Genomic DNA, 12,584 nt, shown 5'->3' with positions numbered 1-12,584 from the left:
ATGACATCACATATATTGGTCACATAGCCTTTGTGACACTCATTTCCATTCATGTGAATAGGATTAAGCTGCAGTACCAAGCACAGCCACTATACAATGATGGCACTGTGCTTGGTAAAGAATACCGAGTGCTGTGGCCCTTTCATACAGCTGATCGCCGGGGGTGCTGGTCAGACCTCCACCTATTAGCTACTGATAACCTATCCTGATCACAGGTCATCAATATGTAAGCCCCTTTCATCACAATCTGTAGCATTCTTAGGCTTTCCTCACACATTAGACTTTTCTTCCCCAGAAAAAAAAGTTTCAAGTAATATTTCCAGTAGGGGCCATCTTTAGATAGACAGCCCGAATGCAGTTGAGGTGCAAGGAAACATGAGCAGATATTTATTCTCTATGATCCATATCTAAGTACAGTATATACAGTAGTGATGAGCAGCAGGGGTCATATTCGAATTCGCGATATTTCGCGAATATTTGCAAATTCGAATATTCGCTATATTCTATGATTTTTTCCCTCGAAAAATCGACAAGGTAATGATCGCGTAATATGCAAATTTTCAATTGTCGAGCAAAAACATAATTCCTCCCTGCTTCTTGCTTGTGGGCCAATGAGTCATAGCACTTGAATATATTTGTTTTTTCGAATATTCGTAATATTCTAAAACAAGAATATATAGCAAAACAGCGAATATTCGAAAAAAACGAATGTAGAGCAATTTAGCTAATATAGTGTTATAATCTTTTTTTTTAATAGTTGTAATTTTTTTCCAATCTGAACTTCAGATGAGAAAAAAATTACAACTATTAGACAAAGAAGATTATAGCACTATACTAGCTAAATTGCACTATATTCTTAATTTTTTTTATATTCGCTGTATTGCTATATATTCTTGTTTTAGAATATTACGAATATTCGAAAAAACAAATATATTAGTTTTTTCGAATATTCGTAATATTCTAAAACAAGAATATATTGCAATATAGCGAATATAAAAAAACAACTAATATAGAGCAATTTAGCTAATATAGTGCTAGAATCTTTTTTTTCAATAGGTGACATTTTTTTCCAATCTTAACTTCAGATAAGAAAAAAATTACAACTATTAGACAAAGAAGATTATAGCACTATACTAGCTAAATTGCACTATATTCTTAATTTTTTTTATATTCGCTGTATTGCTATATATTCTTGTTTTAGAATATTACGAATATTCGAAAAAACAAATATATTAGTTTTTTCGAATATTCGTAATATTCTAAAACAAGAATATATTGCAATATAGCGAATATAAAAAAACAACTAATATAGAGCAATTTAGCTAATATAGTGCTAGAATCTTTTTTTTCAATAGGTGACATTTTTTTCCAATCTTAACTTCAGATAAGAAAAAAATTACAACTATTAGACAAAGAAGATTATAGCACTATATTAGCTAAATTGCTCTATATTCATTTTTTTTCGAATATTTGCTATATTGCTATATATTCTAGTTTTAGAATATTAAGAATATTTGAAAAAACTACTGTATTTTTCGCTTTATAAGATGCACTTTTTCCCCCAAAAAAGTGGGGGGGAAATGGCCATGCATCTTATAAAGAGGATACTTCGCTGGCCGCTATGCTGCACAGCGTGGCCAGCAAAGTATCAGTTTGGAGGCAGGAGGCGGGCACACTCATGGCGGGGCCCGATGCAGTGACTCTACTCTAATACACCGGGCCCCGCAGCTGTTAAGTACATTCAATCCAAATGGGTCCACAATTACTGTACTTTACTTACTGTACCTTATGTATACCTTATGTATAGCATTAAGACGCTGCCTGCCGCAGCTCCCTCCTCATGCGCCGCCTGCCGCAGCTCCCTCCTCATGCGCCGCCTGTCGCAGCTCCCTCCTCATGTGCCGCCTGCCGCAGCTCCCTCCTCATGCGCCGCCTGCCTGTTCATTCATAAAGTGAGATAAGCAGGCAGGTGGCGCATGAGGAGGGAGCTGCAGCGCATGACCGAGGGAGCTGCCGGTCTGCGCCGTCTTAATGCTATACATAAGGTACTACAGTAAGTACAGTACAGTAATTGCGGACCCATTCGGATTGAATGTACTTAACAGCTGCGGGGCCCGGTGTATTAGAGTAGAATCACTGCACCGGGCCCTGCCATGAGTGTCTCCGCCTCCTCCCTCCACACTGATGCATCTGATGGGGGATCTGTAGATGACAATTATGGGGATCTGTGGATGACATAAGTGTCATCCACAGATCCCCCATCAGTGTCATCCACAGATCCCCCATCAGTGCAATCCACAGATCCCCCATCAGTGCAATCCACAGATCCCCCATCAGTGCAATCCACAGATCCCCCATCAGTGCAATCCACAGATCCCCCATCAGTGCAATCCACAGATCCCCCCCATCAGTGTAATCCACAGATTCCCCCATCAGTGTAATCCACAGATCCCCCCATAACAGTGCATCGTCCACAGATCCCCCCATAACAGTGCATCGTCCACAGATCCCCCCATAACAGTGCGTCATCCACAGATCCCCCCATAACAGTGCATCGTCCACAGATCCCCCCATAACAGTGCATCGTCCACAGATCCCCCCATAACAGTGCATCGTCCACAGATCCCCCCATAACAGTGCATCATCCACAGATCCCCCCATAACAGTGCATCATCCACAGATCCCCCCATAACAGTGCATCATCCACAGATCCCCCCATAACAGTGCGTCATCCACAGATCCCCCCATAACAGTGCGTCATCTACATATCCCCCCATAACAGTGCATCATCCACAGATCCCCCCATAACAGTGCCATCCACAGATCCCCCCCATAACAGTGTGTCATCCACAGATCCCCATAACAGTGCATCATCCACAGATCCCCATAACAGTGTGTCATCCACAGGTCCCCCTTAACAGTGCGTCATCCACAGATCCCTCATAACAGTGCGGCATCCACAGACCACCATTAGTTCGAAAAGCACACCTTTTGGTCCAAAATATTTTTTTCTTATTTTCCTCCTCAAAAACCTAAGTGCGTCTTATCGTCATGGGGCGTCTTATAAAGCGAAAAATACGGTAATATTTTCGATATAGTGCTATATATTTGTTTTGTAGAATATCCATCATTTTTCCCATTTAAAGTCATGATTCCTCCCTGCTTCTTGCTTGTGGGCCAATGAGTCATTGGCCCACAAGCAAGAAGCAGGGAGGAATCATGTTTTTACTCGGCAATTGAAAAATTTGCGATAAAAATTTGCATTACGAAAATTAGCAATAAAACAAAATCTCGAATATTCAAAATTATGAATATATATCACTAATATACAGTAGTTACCAGCAGATACTTACGGTTACATGTCTTTGACTTGACATGCTCCAGCAGGTGATCCTTAGATATGGCCTCAGAGCATCGCTGGCATTTGCCAAACAAGTCTTTGTGATCGCACTCGGTCAGAAGGTGATCCGTCAGACTGGCGATTTCCACAACCTGAGTATGAATGACAGAAATGAATTAGGAGGTTTTTACAGGATATTTATGAGGAGCCATAGATGTCTTGTCAAAAGTCACTTACCTGCTTGCAGTGTTCACAACGTTTCAGCATTGGGCAGTGTTTCCAGTAATGGAGATCCAAGCCTTCCTCGGTGAATGACTCATCTCTTTCCCCACAGAAGATGCATAAACTGCAAATAAGACACATTTCTGGAGATTTGTAGGCCATCAATCACTTCAGTTTCTGTCCTAGGGCCCATACTCCAATTACATTCACCAATAAGGGAATATTTCATAGGAAGCCAACTAACTGAGCAGTATGTATCTGATGTATGAGGGCTGATGACCTATTAGTAGTCAATCAATCTGTGGTTCTCCGTCTGTTGTGACACTGCAACTCCCAGCATGACAGCCACAGTCTCAGAATAGCTGGAGGGCCACAGACTGGAGACAAAAGACCTATGGGGAAACCTAAAGTATCTAGAAAAAATGAGAATCTCTGCAGCAGCAGAAGACTAAAGGCTCCTTTACAGAGACTTATAATCGGGCCTCTAGGAACGCTCCGTCCCAATAACTGCCCTGTCTAAATCCCACAAACATTAAAACTTTCCAAAAAATGGTATTACTGCTTTCAAAAATATCTGAAATATTATGATATCATGTTATTTATATGCACAGAAAAATGTCAGAAATAAAATGCACATTGCTGGTATTCCTGTTTTTTTTTTTTTTTTTGGATGGGGGGACAGTTTGAAATAATAAAAATGTCACTGCCTAAATTGGCTTGATCCTTAAAGGCTATGTACACCTTTGAAAGCAATTTTTGTTTATGATTGCATTTTACTAATTTTTGAGTACAAATTATATATTCCATTGGCCTTTATTAAAAATATTGAGCCATTCTGTCACAAAGGGTTAACTATTTTTCTAACTGTGTGCCACTTTGTACCAGTCATCTAACCCTTTTCTCTAATTTACTAAGAGATCATAAACACTTATTTAAGCCACATTCCTCTCAGAAAGATAAGAAGTGAGCTTTGATGAGTGTTTATCAAGGTCAGAAAGCAGAGATAAAGAGCTTGTCAGCTCCCCAACTACCGGAAAAGACAAAAATTCCACAGGCAGCTAGTAGAGCATCTCAGCTATGTACACAAAAAAGGATTCCATATTTAAAAAAAAAGACCAATTGAAAAAAAGATTTTTAGCTCAAAATAAATACAATGCAATAATACAAAAAATAGTTCCCAAAGGTGTACATAGCCTTTAACCCCTTAAGGACACGGCCATATTTCACCTTAAGGACCAGGCCATTTTTTGCAAATCTGACCAGTGTCACTTTATGTGTTGATAACTTTAAAACGCTTTGACTTATCCAGGCCATTCTCAGATTGTTTTTTCGTCACATATTGTACTTCATGACACTGGTAAAATGAAGTAAAAAAAGTCATTTTTATTTATAAAAATATACCAAATTTTTTGAAAAATTAGCAAATTTCCAAAGTTTAAATTTCTCTACTTCTATAATACATAAAATAGTTATTAGTTTACATTCCCCAAATGTCTACTTCATGTTTGGATCATTTTGGGAATGCCATTTTAGTTTTTGGGGACGTTACAAGGCTTAGAAGTTTAGAAGCAAATCTTGAAATTTTTCAGACATTTTCAAAAACCCAATTTTTAGGGACCAGTTCAGGTCTGAAGTCACTTTGTGAGGCTTACATAACAGAAACCACCCAAAAATGACCCCATTCTAGAAACTACACCCCTCAAGGTATTCAAAACTGATTTTACAAACGTCGTTAACCCTTTAGGTGTTCCACAAGAGTTAATGGCAAATGGAGATAAAATTTCAGAATTTAGCCAAATTTTTCATTTTAATCCATTTTTTCCAGTTACAAAGCAAGGGTAAACAGCCAAACAAAACGATATTTTTCCCTGATTCTGTAGTTTGCAGAAACACCCCACTACTGTACAGGCACACGGTAGATATTCAAAACTGATTTTTACAAACTATGTTAACCCTTTAGGTGTTGCACAAGAGTTATTGGCAAATGGAGAGGAAATTTGAGAATTTAAATTTTTGGGCAAATTTTCCATTTTAATAAATTTTTTCCAGTAACAAAGCAACGGTTAACAGCCAAACGAAATGCTATATATTTATTGCCCTGATTCTGTAGTTTGCAGAAACACCCCATATGTGGCCGTAAACTACTGTACGGGCACACGGCAGGGCGCAGAGGGAAAGTAGTGCCGTGAGGTTTTTGGAAGGCAAATTTTGCTGGACTGGATTATTTACACCATGTCCCATTTGAAGCCCCCCCAGATGCACCCCTAGAGTAGAAACTCCATAAAAGTTACCATTTTGGAAACTACGGGATAAGGTGGCAGTTTTGTTGCGACTATTTTTAGGGTACATATGATTTTTGGTTTCTCTATTTTACATTTTTGTGAGGCAAGGTTACCAAAAATAAAAATTCTGAAATTTCATTTCCATTTACCACAAACTGTTGAGGAACACCTAAATGATTAATAGTTTGTAAAATCAGTTTTGAATACCTTAAGGGGTGTAGTTTCTTAGATGGGGTCGCTTTTATGGAGTTTCTACTCTAGGGGTGCATCAGGGGGGCTTCAAATGGGATATGGTGCTAAAACAAAAAGGCCATCAAAATCAGCCTTCCAGAAACCATACAGCGTTCCTTTCCTTCTGCGCCCTGCCGTTTGGTCATACAGCAGTTTACGACCACATATGGCGTGTTTCTGTAAACTGCAGAATCAGAGTAATAAATATTAAGTTTTGTTTGGCTGTTAACCCTTGCTTTGTTACTGGAAAAAAAACGGATTAAAATGGAAAATTTGCCAAAAAATAGCTGTTTTGGCACAGTTTTATTAACTTTTTTTGACTGTGTTCATCTGAGAGGTTAGGTCATAGGGTATTTTTATAGAGCAGATTCTTCCAGACGCGGCGATACCCAATATGTCTACTTTTTTTAAATGTATTTATGTTTTACACTATATTATCTTTTTATAAACAAAAAAAACATTTTTGTATCTCTATAGTCTAAGAGTCAGTTTTTTTTTGTTTTTAGCCGATTATCTTAGGTAGGGGCTCAATTTTTGTGGGATGGAGGATGTTTTTTTGGCACTATTTTGGGGGGCATATGACTCGCTTTAGATCGCTTGCTTTTACAATTTTTGTGATGTAAGGTGACAAAAAATACCTTTTTTTGCACCGTTTTTATTTAATTTTTTCGACCATGTTCATCTGAGGGGTTAGGTCATGGGGTATTTTTATAGAGCAGATTCTTACGGACGCGGCGATACCCAATATGTCTACTTTTTTTTATTTTACACAATATTATCTTTTTATAAACAAAAAAAACAAACATTTTAGTATCTCCATAGTCTAATACCTAATATGTCTACTTTTTTTTTTATTTATTTTAGTTTTACTAAATAATATTTATAGTATCTCAAGTCTGAGAACCATAGTTTTTTTCCCCGGTTGTCAGTGGCTAAAATTGGTAAAGGGGATTATAAATTTAGTACTCCATGGAAGTGTGGTACTCCCTGAAGCAACCGTCAATGCAGAGGCCCGGATGATCGGGGCACGTGTCACACTAAGTGGTGGTGTCCTTCCGTATCCCCCTCATGTGACACACTCTGCACTTTTTTGGGGTCCGTCCCTTCTTTCCAGTATGAGGGACCACACCTGGAAAGTGTTGGCCAGGGACGATCCGGGCGCCTCCAGTTCCCGAGGTACTCCGGCCTGCTCTTTCCCGGTCAGAAAAGATCAGGGCCTTGAGGACTGCCTCATAGAACTGGAGGAATTTCCCTGTGTTGCCAGTGCTCTGGGACAGCACAAAAGAGTTGTACAAGGCAACCTGTACCAAGTAGACCGCAACTTTTTTGTACCATGCCCGGGTTTTGCGCATGGCATTATATGGCTTGAGGACTTGATCAGCTATATACCAATTGTAGTCGACGATACAATCGGGCTTGAAGACCGTTGCCGCGGTACCTCGCACAGGGACAGGGGTGATGCCGTTACTGTGAATTGTGGACAGTACAAGGACATCCCTCTTGTCCTTATAGCTGACCAGTAACAGGTTTCCAGTGGTAAGGGCACGGGTCGCGACCCTGGGGATAGGTACCTGGATGGGGTGGGTAGGGAGGCCGCGTTGATTTTTCCGCATGGTCCCACAAGCGGACGTGGATCCGGCGGCGAGAGACTGGAACAAGGGGATTCTAGTATAAAAGTTATCCACGTACAGGTGGTAACCCTTATCTAGCAGTGGGTGCATAAGGTCTCACACAAGTTTCCCGCTAACACCCAGAGTGAGGGGACATTCTGGGGGGTTGAATACGGGAATCTCGCCCCTCGTACACACAAAACTTGTAAGTGTACCCTGAGGTACTCTCACAAAGTTTGTACAGCTTCACGCCATACCTCCCCCGCTTAGAGGGAACATACTGGCGGAAAATCAGTCTCCCCTTGAAAGCAATGAGAGACTCATCACCCGCGACCTCCCTTCCAGGTACATAGGCCTGCACAAATTTGGCCCCAAAGTGATCGATGACCGGCCTGATTTTGCACAGGCGGTCATAGGCAGGATCACCTTGGGGGGGGGGGGGGGGGGGGGGGACATGCTGCATTATCTGCATAATGCAGGCATTTCCGGATGGCCTCAAACCAGGTACGTGTCATGGTGTCATGGCCGTACTGTAAAGTGGGGTCTGGTAGAGGACGTCCCCACTCCAGTAATGCCTGACACTAGGTTTTTTTTACTAGGCCCATGTGCAGCACGAGGCCCCAAAACGTCCTCATCTCGGCTGCACGGACCGGAGTCCAGCCACCGGCCTTAGCCAAAAAGGAGCCCGGGTGTTGAGCAACGAACTGTTGAGCGTACAGGTTTGTTTGCTCCACCATTAGATTTACAAAGTGGTCACTGAAAAAAATAAAAAAAAATAGTCATATTCAGTGAAGCCCACTGTGGGAATCTGGATTCCTGGATGACCAACAAAATCAGAAATCGCATGCTCAAAATGCTCTGGGGTACACCAGACAAGTTCACTGGCAGGGGGCTCAGGTGGACTTATCTGATGGGCCGAAAAACTAGTATGAGCGCCAGAGCTGCTCGTACTAGTGTGGGCCACAGGGTCCCTAGCATGGCGGTCCCCTTGCTCCACCTGGCGGCGTCTCCGCCGCCTTGGGGGCTCATCATCATCGCTAGATGATGAGGACGCGGATGACAAAAGGAAAGTGGGGTCAACCTCATCCTCACTGGAGCTCTCGGAGGCAAGCTGGGCGTATGCCTCCTCGGCCGAGAACATCCGGCGGGCCATAAGGGAGTGTGTGTGTTAAACTTTATTTGGTGTGCGTGTGTGGGGGCACGGGTGTTCATGTTCTTACCCTAAACCTAACAGACAAAAATAAATAAATAAATAAAAAAAGGGCAATTTTTTTTTACATTAAATTAAAAAGTCAAACTCGCTGATCAGCCGGGGTCTAGGGTCACACTTATTTTTTATTTTTTTCCCCCACTAACTTTCCCCGAATATCCCTGCCTAACCTAACCTGTACCTAACCTTTCCCTAAATAACTTTTACTGTGGAGGGTCAGAAGGGGGTGCTGGGGCACAGATGGGGGTGCTGGCTCTGGAGATCCGCGCAGCTTGCTCCTCTCTCCTCGGCTCCCGGACACAAAAGGAGCCGAGGAGTTTGCTGCGATCGCCGACACGAGGGGGACACAGGACCCCCCGGCGCATTGTCCCAGGGTGCCTGCTCAATGATTTGAGCTGCGCGGCGGTGATCGGAACTAAACAGGACGTACAGGTACGCCCTGTGTCCTTAAGAGGTTAATGTACACTAAAAGCCCATCTATTCATTTCTCCAGATCTATCACTATCATCTTACCTATATAGGAACCTTTTCCAATAAATGACTTGATATTAATCAAAGGGTCAAAATGTTCAACTGAAAGGTATATTAGGAGTCACCCACAGAGAGCAGACTGAGAACTGTTCACACATGACAGATCTGTTCGACAGGTGACCTTTTCAGATTTACATTTTGACCTACTTCTGCCTAGGGAAAGCTTTTCTAACGGCTGGCTAAGAATAAATATGACAGCGCCCACTGATTGTGACATTATAAATGGAAGCCGGAGGAGTCAAAAGATATACATGAATAGGAAATAATCCATCGGTAGACTCCCAGAACAGTTCAGCATAACTTCCAACCCATTCAGTAAACAGTGACGAGTCCAATCGGCTTCTGCTTTAATCCTCTGTGCCGCTGACAATAAGGCTGCAAACCTATTGTGAATGCACACATTGTACTTACTTATCTAAGTAGTTAGTAACGGAGGACTGGTCATCTAGAGCTTCGTTGTTTGGAGACATGGATAACTTCTTGCCATCTTAGAAAAAAAAGAACATTTCAAATAAATAGTCATGTGAGCTCAGCACAGGCTGGGAGGTCATTCACTCACATTACAGAACATTTCCAGTTAGAAAAGCTCAATAATTAAGATTCTCAAGTTAGCGGTGTATTTTTGGTAGTTCCTCTTTTGCATTGACCAACTTTTCTGGAAAAGATGAGGTGAAAACAATTTCTGCTTTTCTTATAGTTTGCACTATTTGGCATAGTTTCTATAGTCACCCAACAGTCTCAGGGTCCAGAATAGTACATTTACAATTGCCTCATGGTATTAGAATCTATTTTCTTTTAGACCAAAGTTGGCCATACACATTAGTCTAAAATTGATCAAAACGTAAGATTTCAACCAAAATGATCATCTGTTGTGTGAAATTTAAAGGGGTTATCCAATCCTAAAAAAAGCCACCCCATACGCCGGGCCCCCAACGCTGAATATACTTACCCGGGTCCAAGCTGTACACAGGGACAAGCGGCAGTGGCGGTGCGGGGACCAGGAGCAGCGGAGGGAGCTGGGGCCTGGGTAAGTATATTCAGCGTGGGGGGCCCGGCATATTAGGGGGGGGGGGGGGCTTTTTTAGGATTGGATAACCCCTTTAACAACGAACAATCATTTTAGCTGACAGATGACAGACCAAATTCATCTGAAAAGATGTAGGCCGTGGTTAATATTTTCATCCAATAGTAGGACGAAAGATCTTACTTTGAAAGAACACCTTTAATGTCTATTCCTTCTCTCTTCCTTCAGTGCCACTAATCTGTGCTACTGTGGGGAGGCTGCTGGGCAGTGTCAGATCGCCCGCCGCTGGGCAGTGTCAGATCGCCCGCCGCTGGGCAGTGTCAGATCGCCCGCCGCTGGGCAGTGTCAGATCGCCCGCCGCTGGGCAGTGTCAGATCGCCCGCCGCCCACAACTTACTAAACCCCTTTGCATGCACTCCATATACCTTTCAATCCTCTCTGCTCCACATCAGCACCAGTCACTCTCCTTCCCCCACTGGTAGCTGTAAATATAATTTCCAATCAGTTTTTAGTCAGTCTCTTCCCCCACTGGCAGCAGTACATAGAGCCCCAAGTAAGTGTCCAGTCAGACATATTCCCACTCTCACAGCTGTAAAGTCCGCAAAAAGCTCTGTGTCAGTCTCCTTCCCCTGCTGGCAGCTGTTAATATAGTCTCCAATAAGTTCCCAGTTAATCTACGGTGCACTGCTTCTAAGAAGGATACCCCCAATAAATGTCCCATGGCTACACGTCCTTTCATTGTCCTCCAATTTCCTGCCTCTTGTGCTTTACACTTTCTTTTTGGTAATGCTGCTGTTGGTCCGTTTTATAAGGTCTTTTTTCTTCAGTCTTCAGTTTGACTGAAATGTTTGTCATTTAAAATCTGTGATTGCTAAGGCAATGAATACAGACACACCTATGTCAGCAGCTAAACTTGTCAACCTGGCAGATCAGCGGGGGTGCCATAAAGGGGTCACTGGGCACACAGAAGGCTCTGTTCATGCTAGGGTCCAGTTTTAACAGTAATCAATGAACCCACACGAATCCCAGTGTCTTATTATGGGGTCCATTGGGTTCCAGATTTTTGATGGCAAAAATACTGTTACAGACTGCCCCATTCTTGCCTTAAAAATACCGCGGTGGACTTCAACACCAGAGTGAACAGTGCCCTAATCACAATACCAAGCATTTAAAAATAAGGACCTTTTATAAAACAAAACAGCACCCCCTTGTCCAGTGGCTAAGACCGGTATTGCAGCTTTATATCATTTACTTAAACAGAGCTGTGAAACTAAAGTTCCTGCTGACATTTAGAATTATAATGTTAGACGGACAATAAACCTATTAAAATGCTGAATAATGTGATAAGTGAGATTTTAAAGGGATTTTTCACTTTAAAAATCACTGATTACTGACTGGTTGGGGGTCTGACTTCTGGCACGCACGCCCGCCATTCAGTAGTTAGAAGAGGTTATGGCACTTAGGTTAGCACTGTGGCCACTTCCTAGGCTGACGACATCACGTGCGTTGGTCAAATGGCCTTTGTGCAGTCCAGTCCCATTGAAGAATATTGATAAACTATCTGCAGGAGAGATCATTAAAATTTAAATGCTGGACCGCCCTCCCCCCTCTCGCAGCCTGATGACTTACAGGTCACTTTACTCATTAAAGCTATGAAGTCATGTATGTAAGTGGAGCGTGATGGTGGAAATAGTCACCGACTACCACTGCCCTGGAACAGTTTACGTACAATAACTCCATTACATCAGCAGCAAAAACCACAGAGTAACAGAACTATAGTACAGTAAAGAAAGAGTAGCAGGGTGGGGTTTGTCATTTGGAAGAATATACAATTATATACGTCCATGTTCACATCCCAACACATCTGTATACACTGGGAATACTCCTGGTATACAGCTGAATGTATCCATAGCCTTTAAAGGGGTTGTCCAGTGTCTAGCTCCTTCCGGCCTCCAACGTGTAAACTTCCAGATGGGTCACCTGAGCCGCTACAGCCAATCGCTGTCCTCAGTGATGATGGGTCATGTGCGGGACTGCGGACATGTCAGTGCTGAGGCTAGTGACTGCCCACGTGACCCTGTCCTGAAGTGTACCCACAGGGGACCTGAAGGAACAGAGCCCTGGGGACCTGAAG

General features: G+C 42.5%; 1 protein-coding gene across 2 annotated transcripts in view; it reads right to left on the bottom strand.

Moving 5' to 3' along the window:
* Positions 1–12,584, bottom strand: part of LOC122923902 (centrosomal protein of 104 kDa-like) — a 139,373-nt gene that overhangs the window by 20,518 nt on the left and 106,271 nt on the right. For both annotated transcript variants that reach the window (XM_044274762.1, XM_044274763.1), the window contains exons 17-19: positions 9,838–9,913; positions 3,578–3,686; positions 3,354–3,492 (exon numbers count right to left, since the gene is read on the bottom strand). In XM_044274762.1, coding sequence (XP_044130697.1) covers positions 3,354–3,492; positions 3,578–3,686; positions 9,838–9,913 — 324 coding nt within the window. The remainder of the gene's footprint in view (positions 1–3,353; positions 3,493–3,577; positions 3,687–9,837; positions 9,914–12,584) is intronic.

This window comes from Bufo gargarizans, unplaced genomic scaffold (genome assembly GCF_014858855.1).
Source record: "Bufo gargarizans isolate SCDJY-AF-19 unplaced genomic scaffold, ASM1485885v1 original_scaffold_2047_pilon, whole genome shotgun sequence".
In the NCBI taxonomy this organism is placed as follows: domain Eukaryota; kingdom Metazoa; phylum Chordata; class Amphibia; order Anura; family Bufonidae; genus Bufo; species Bufo gargarizans.
This window is presented reverse-complemented; position numbering and strand designations above follow the sequence as displayed.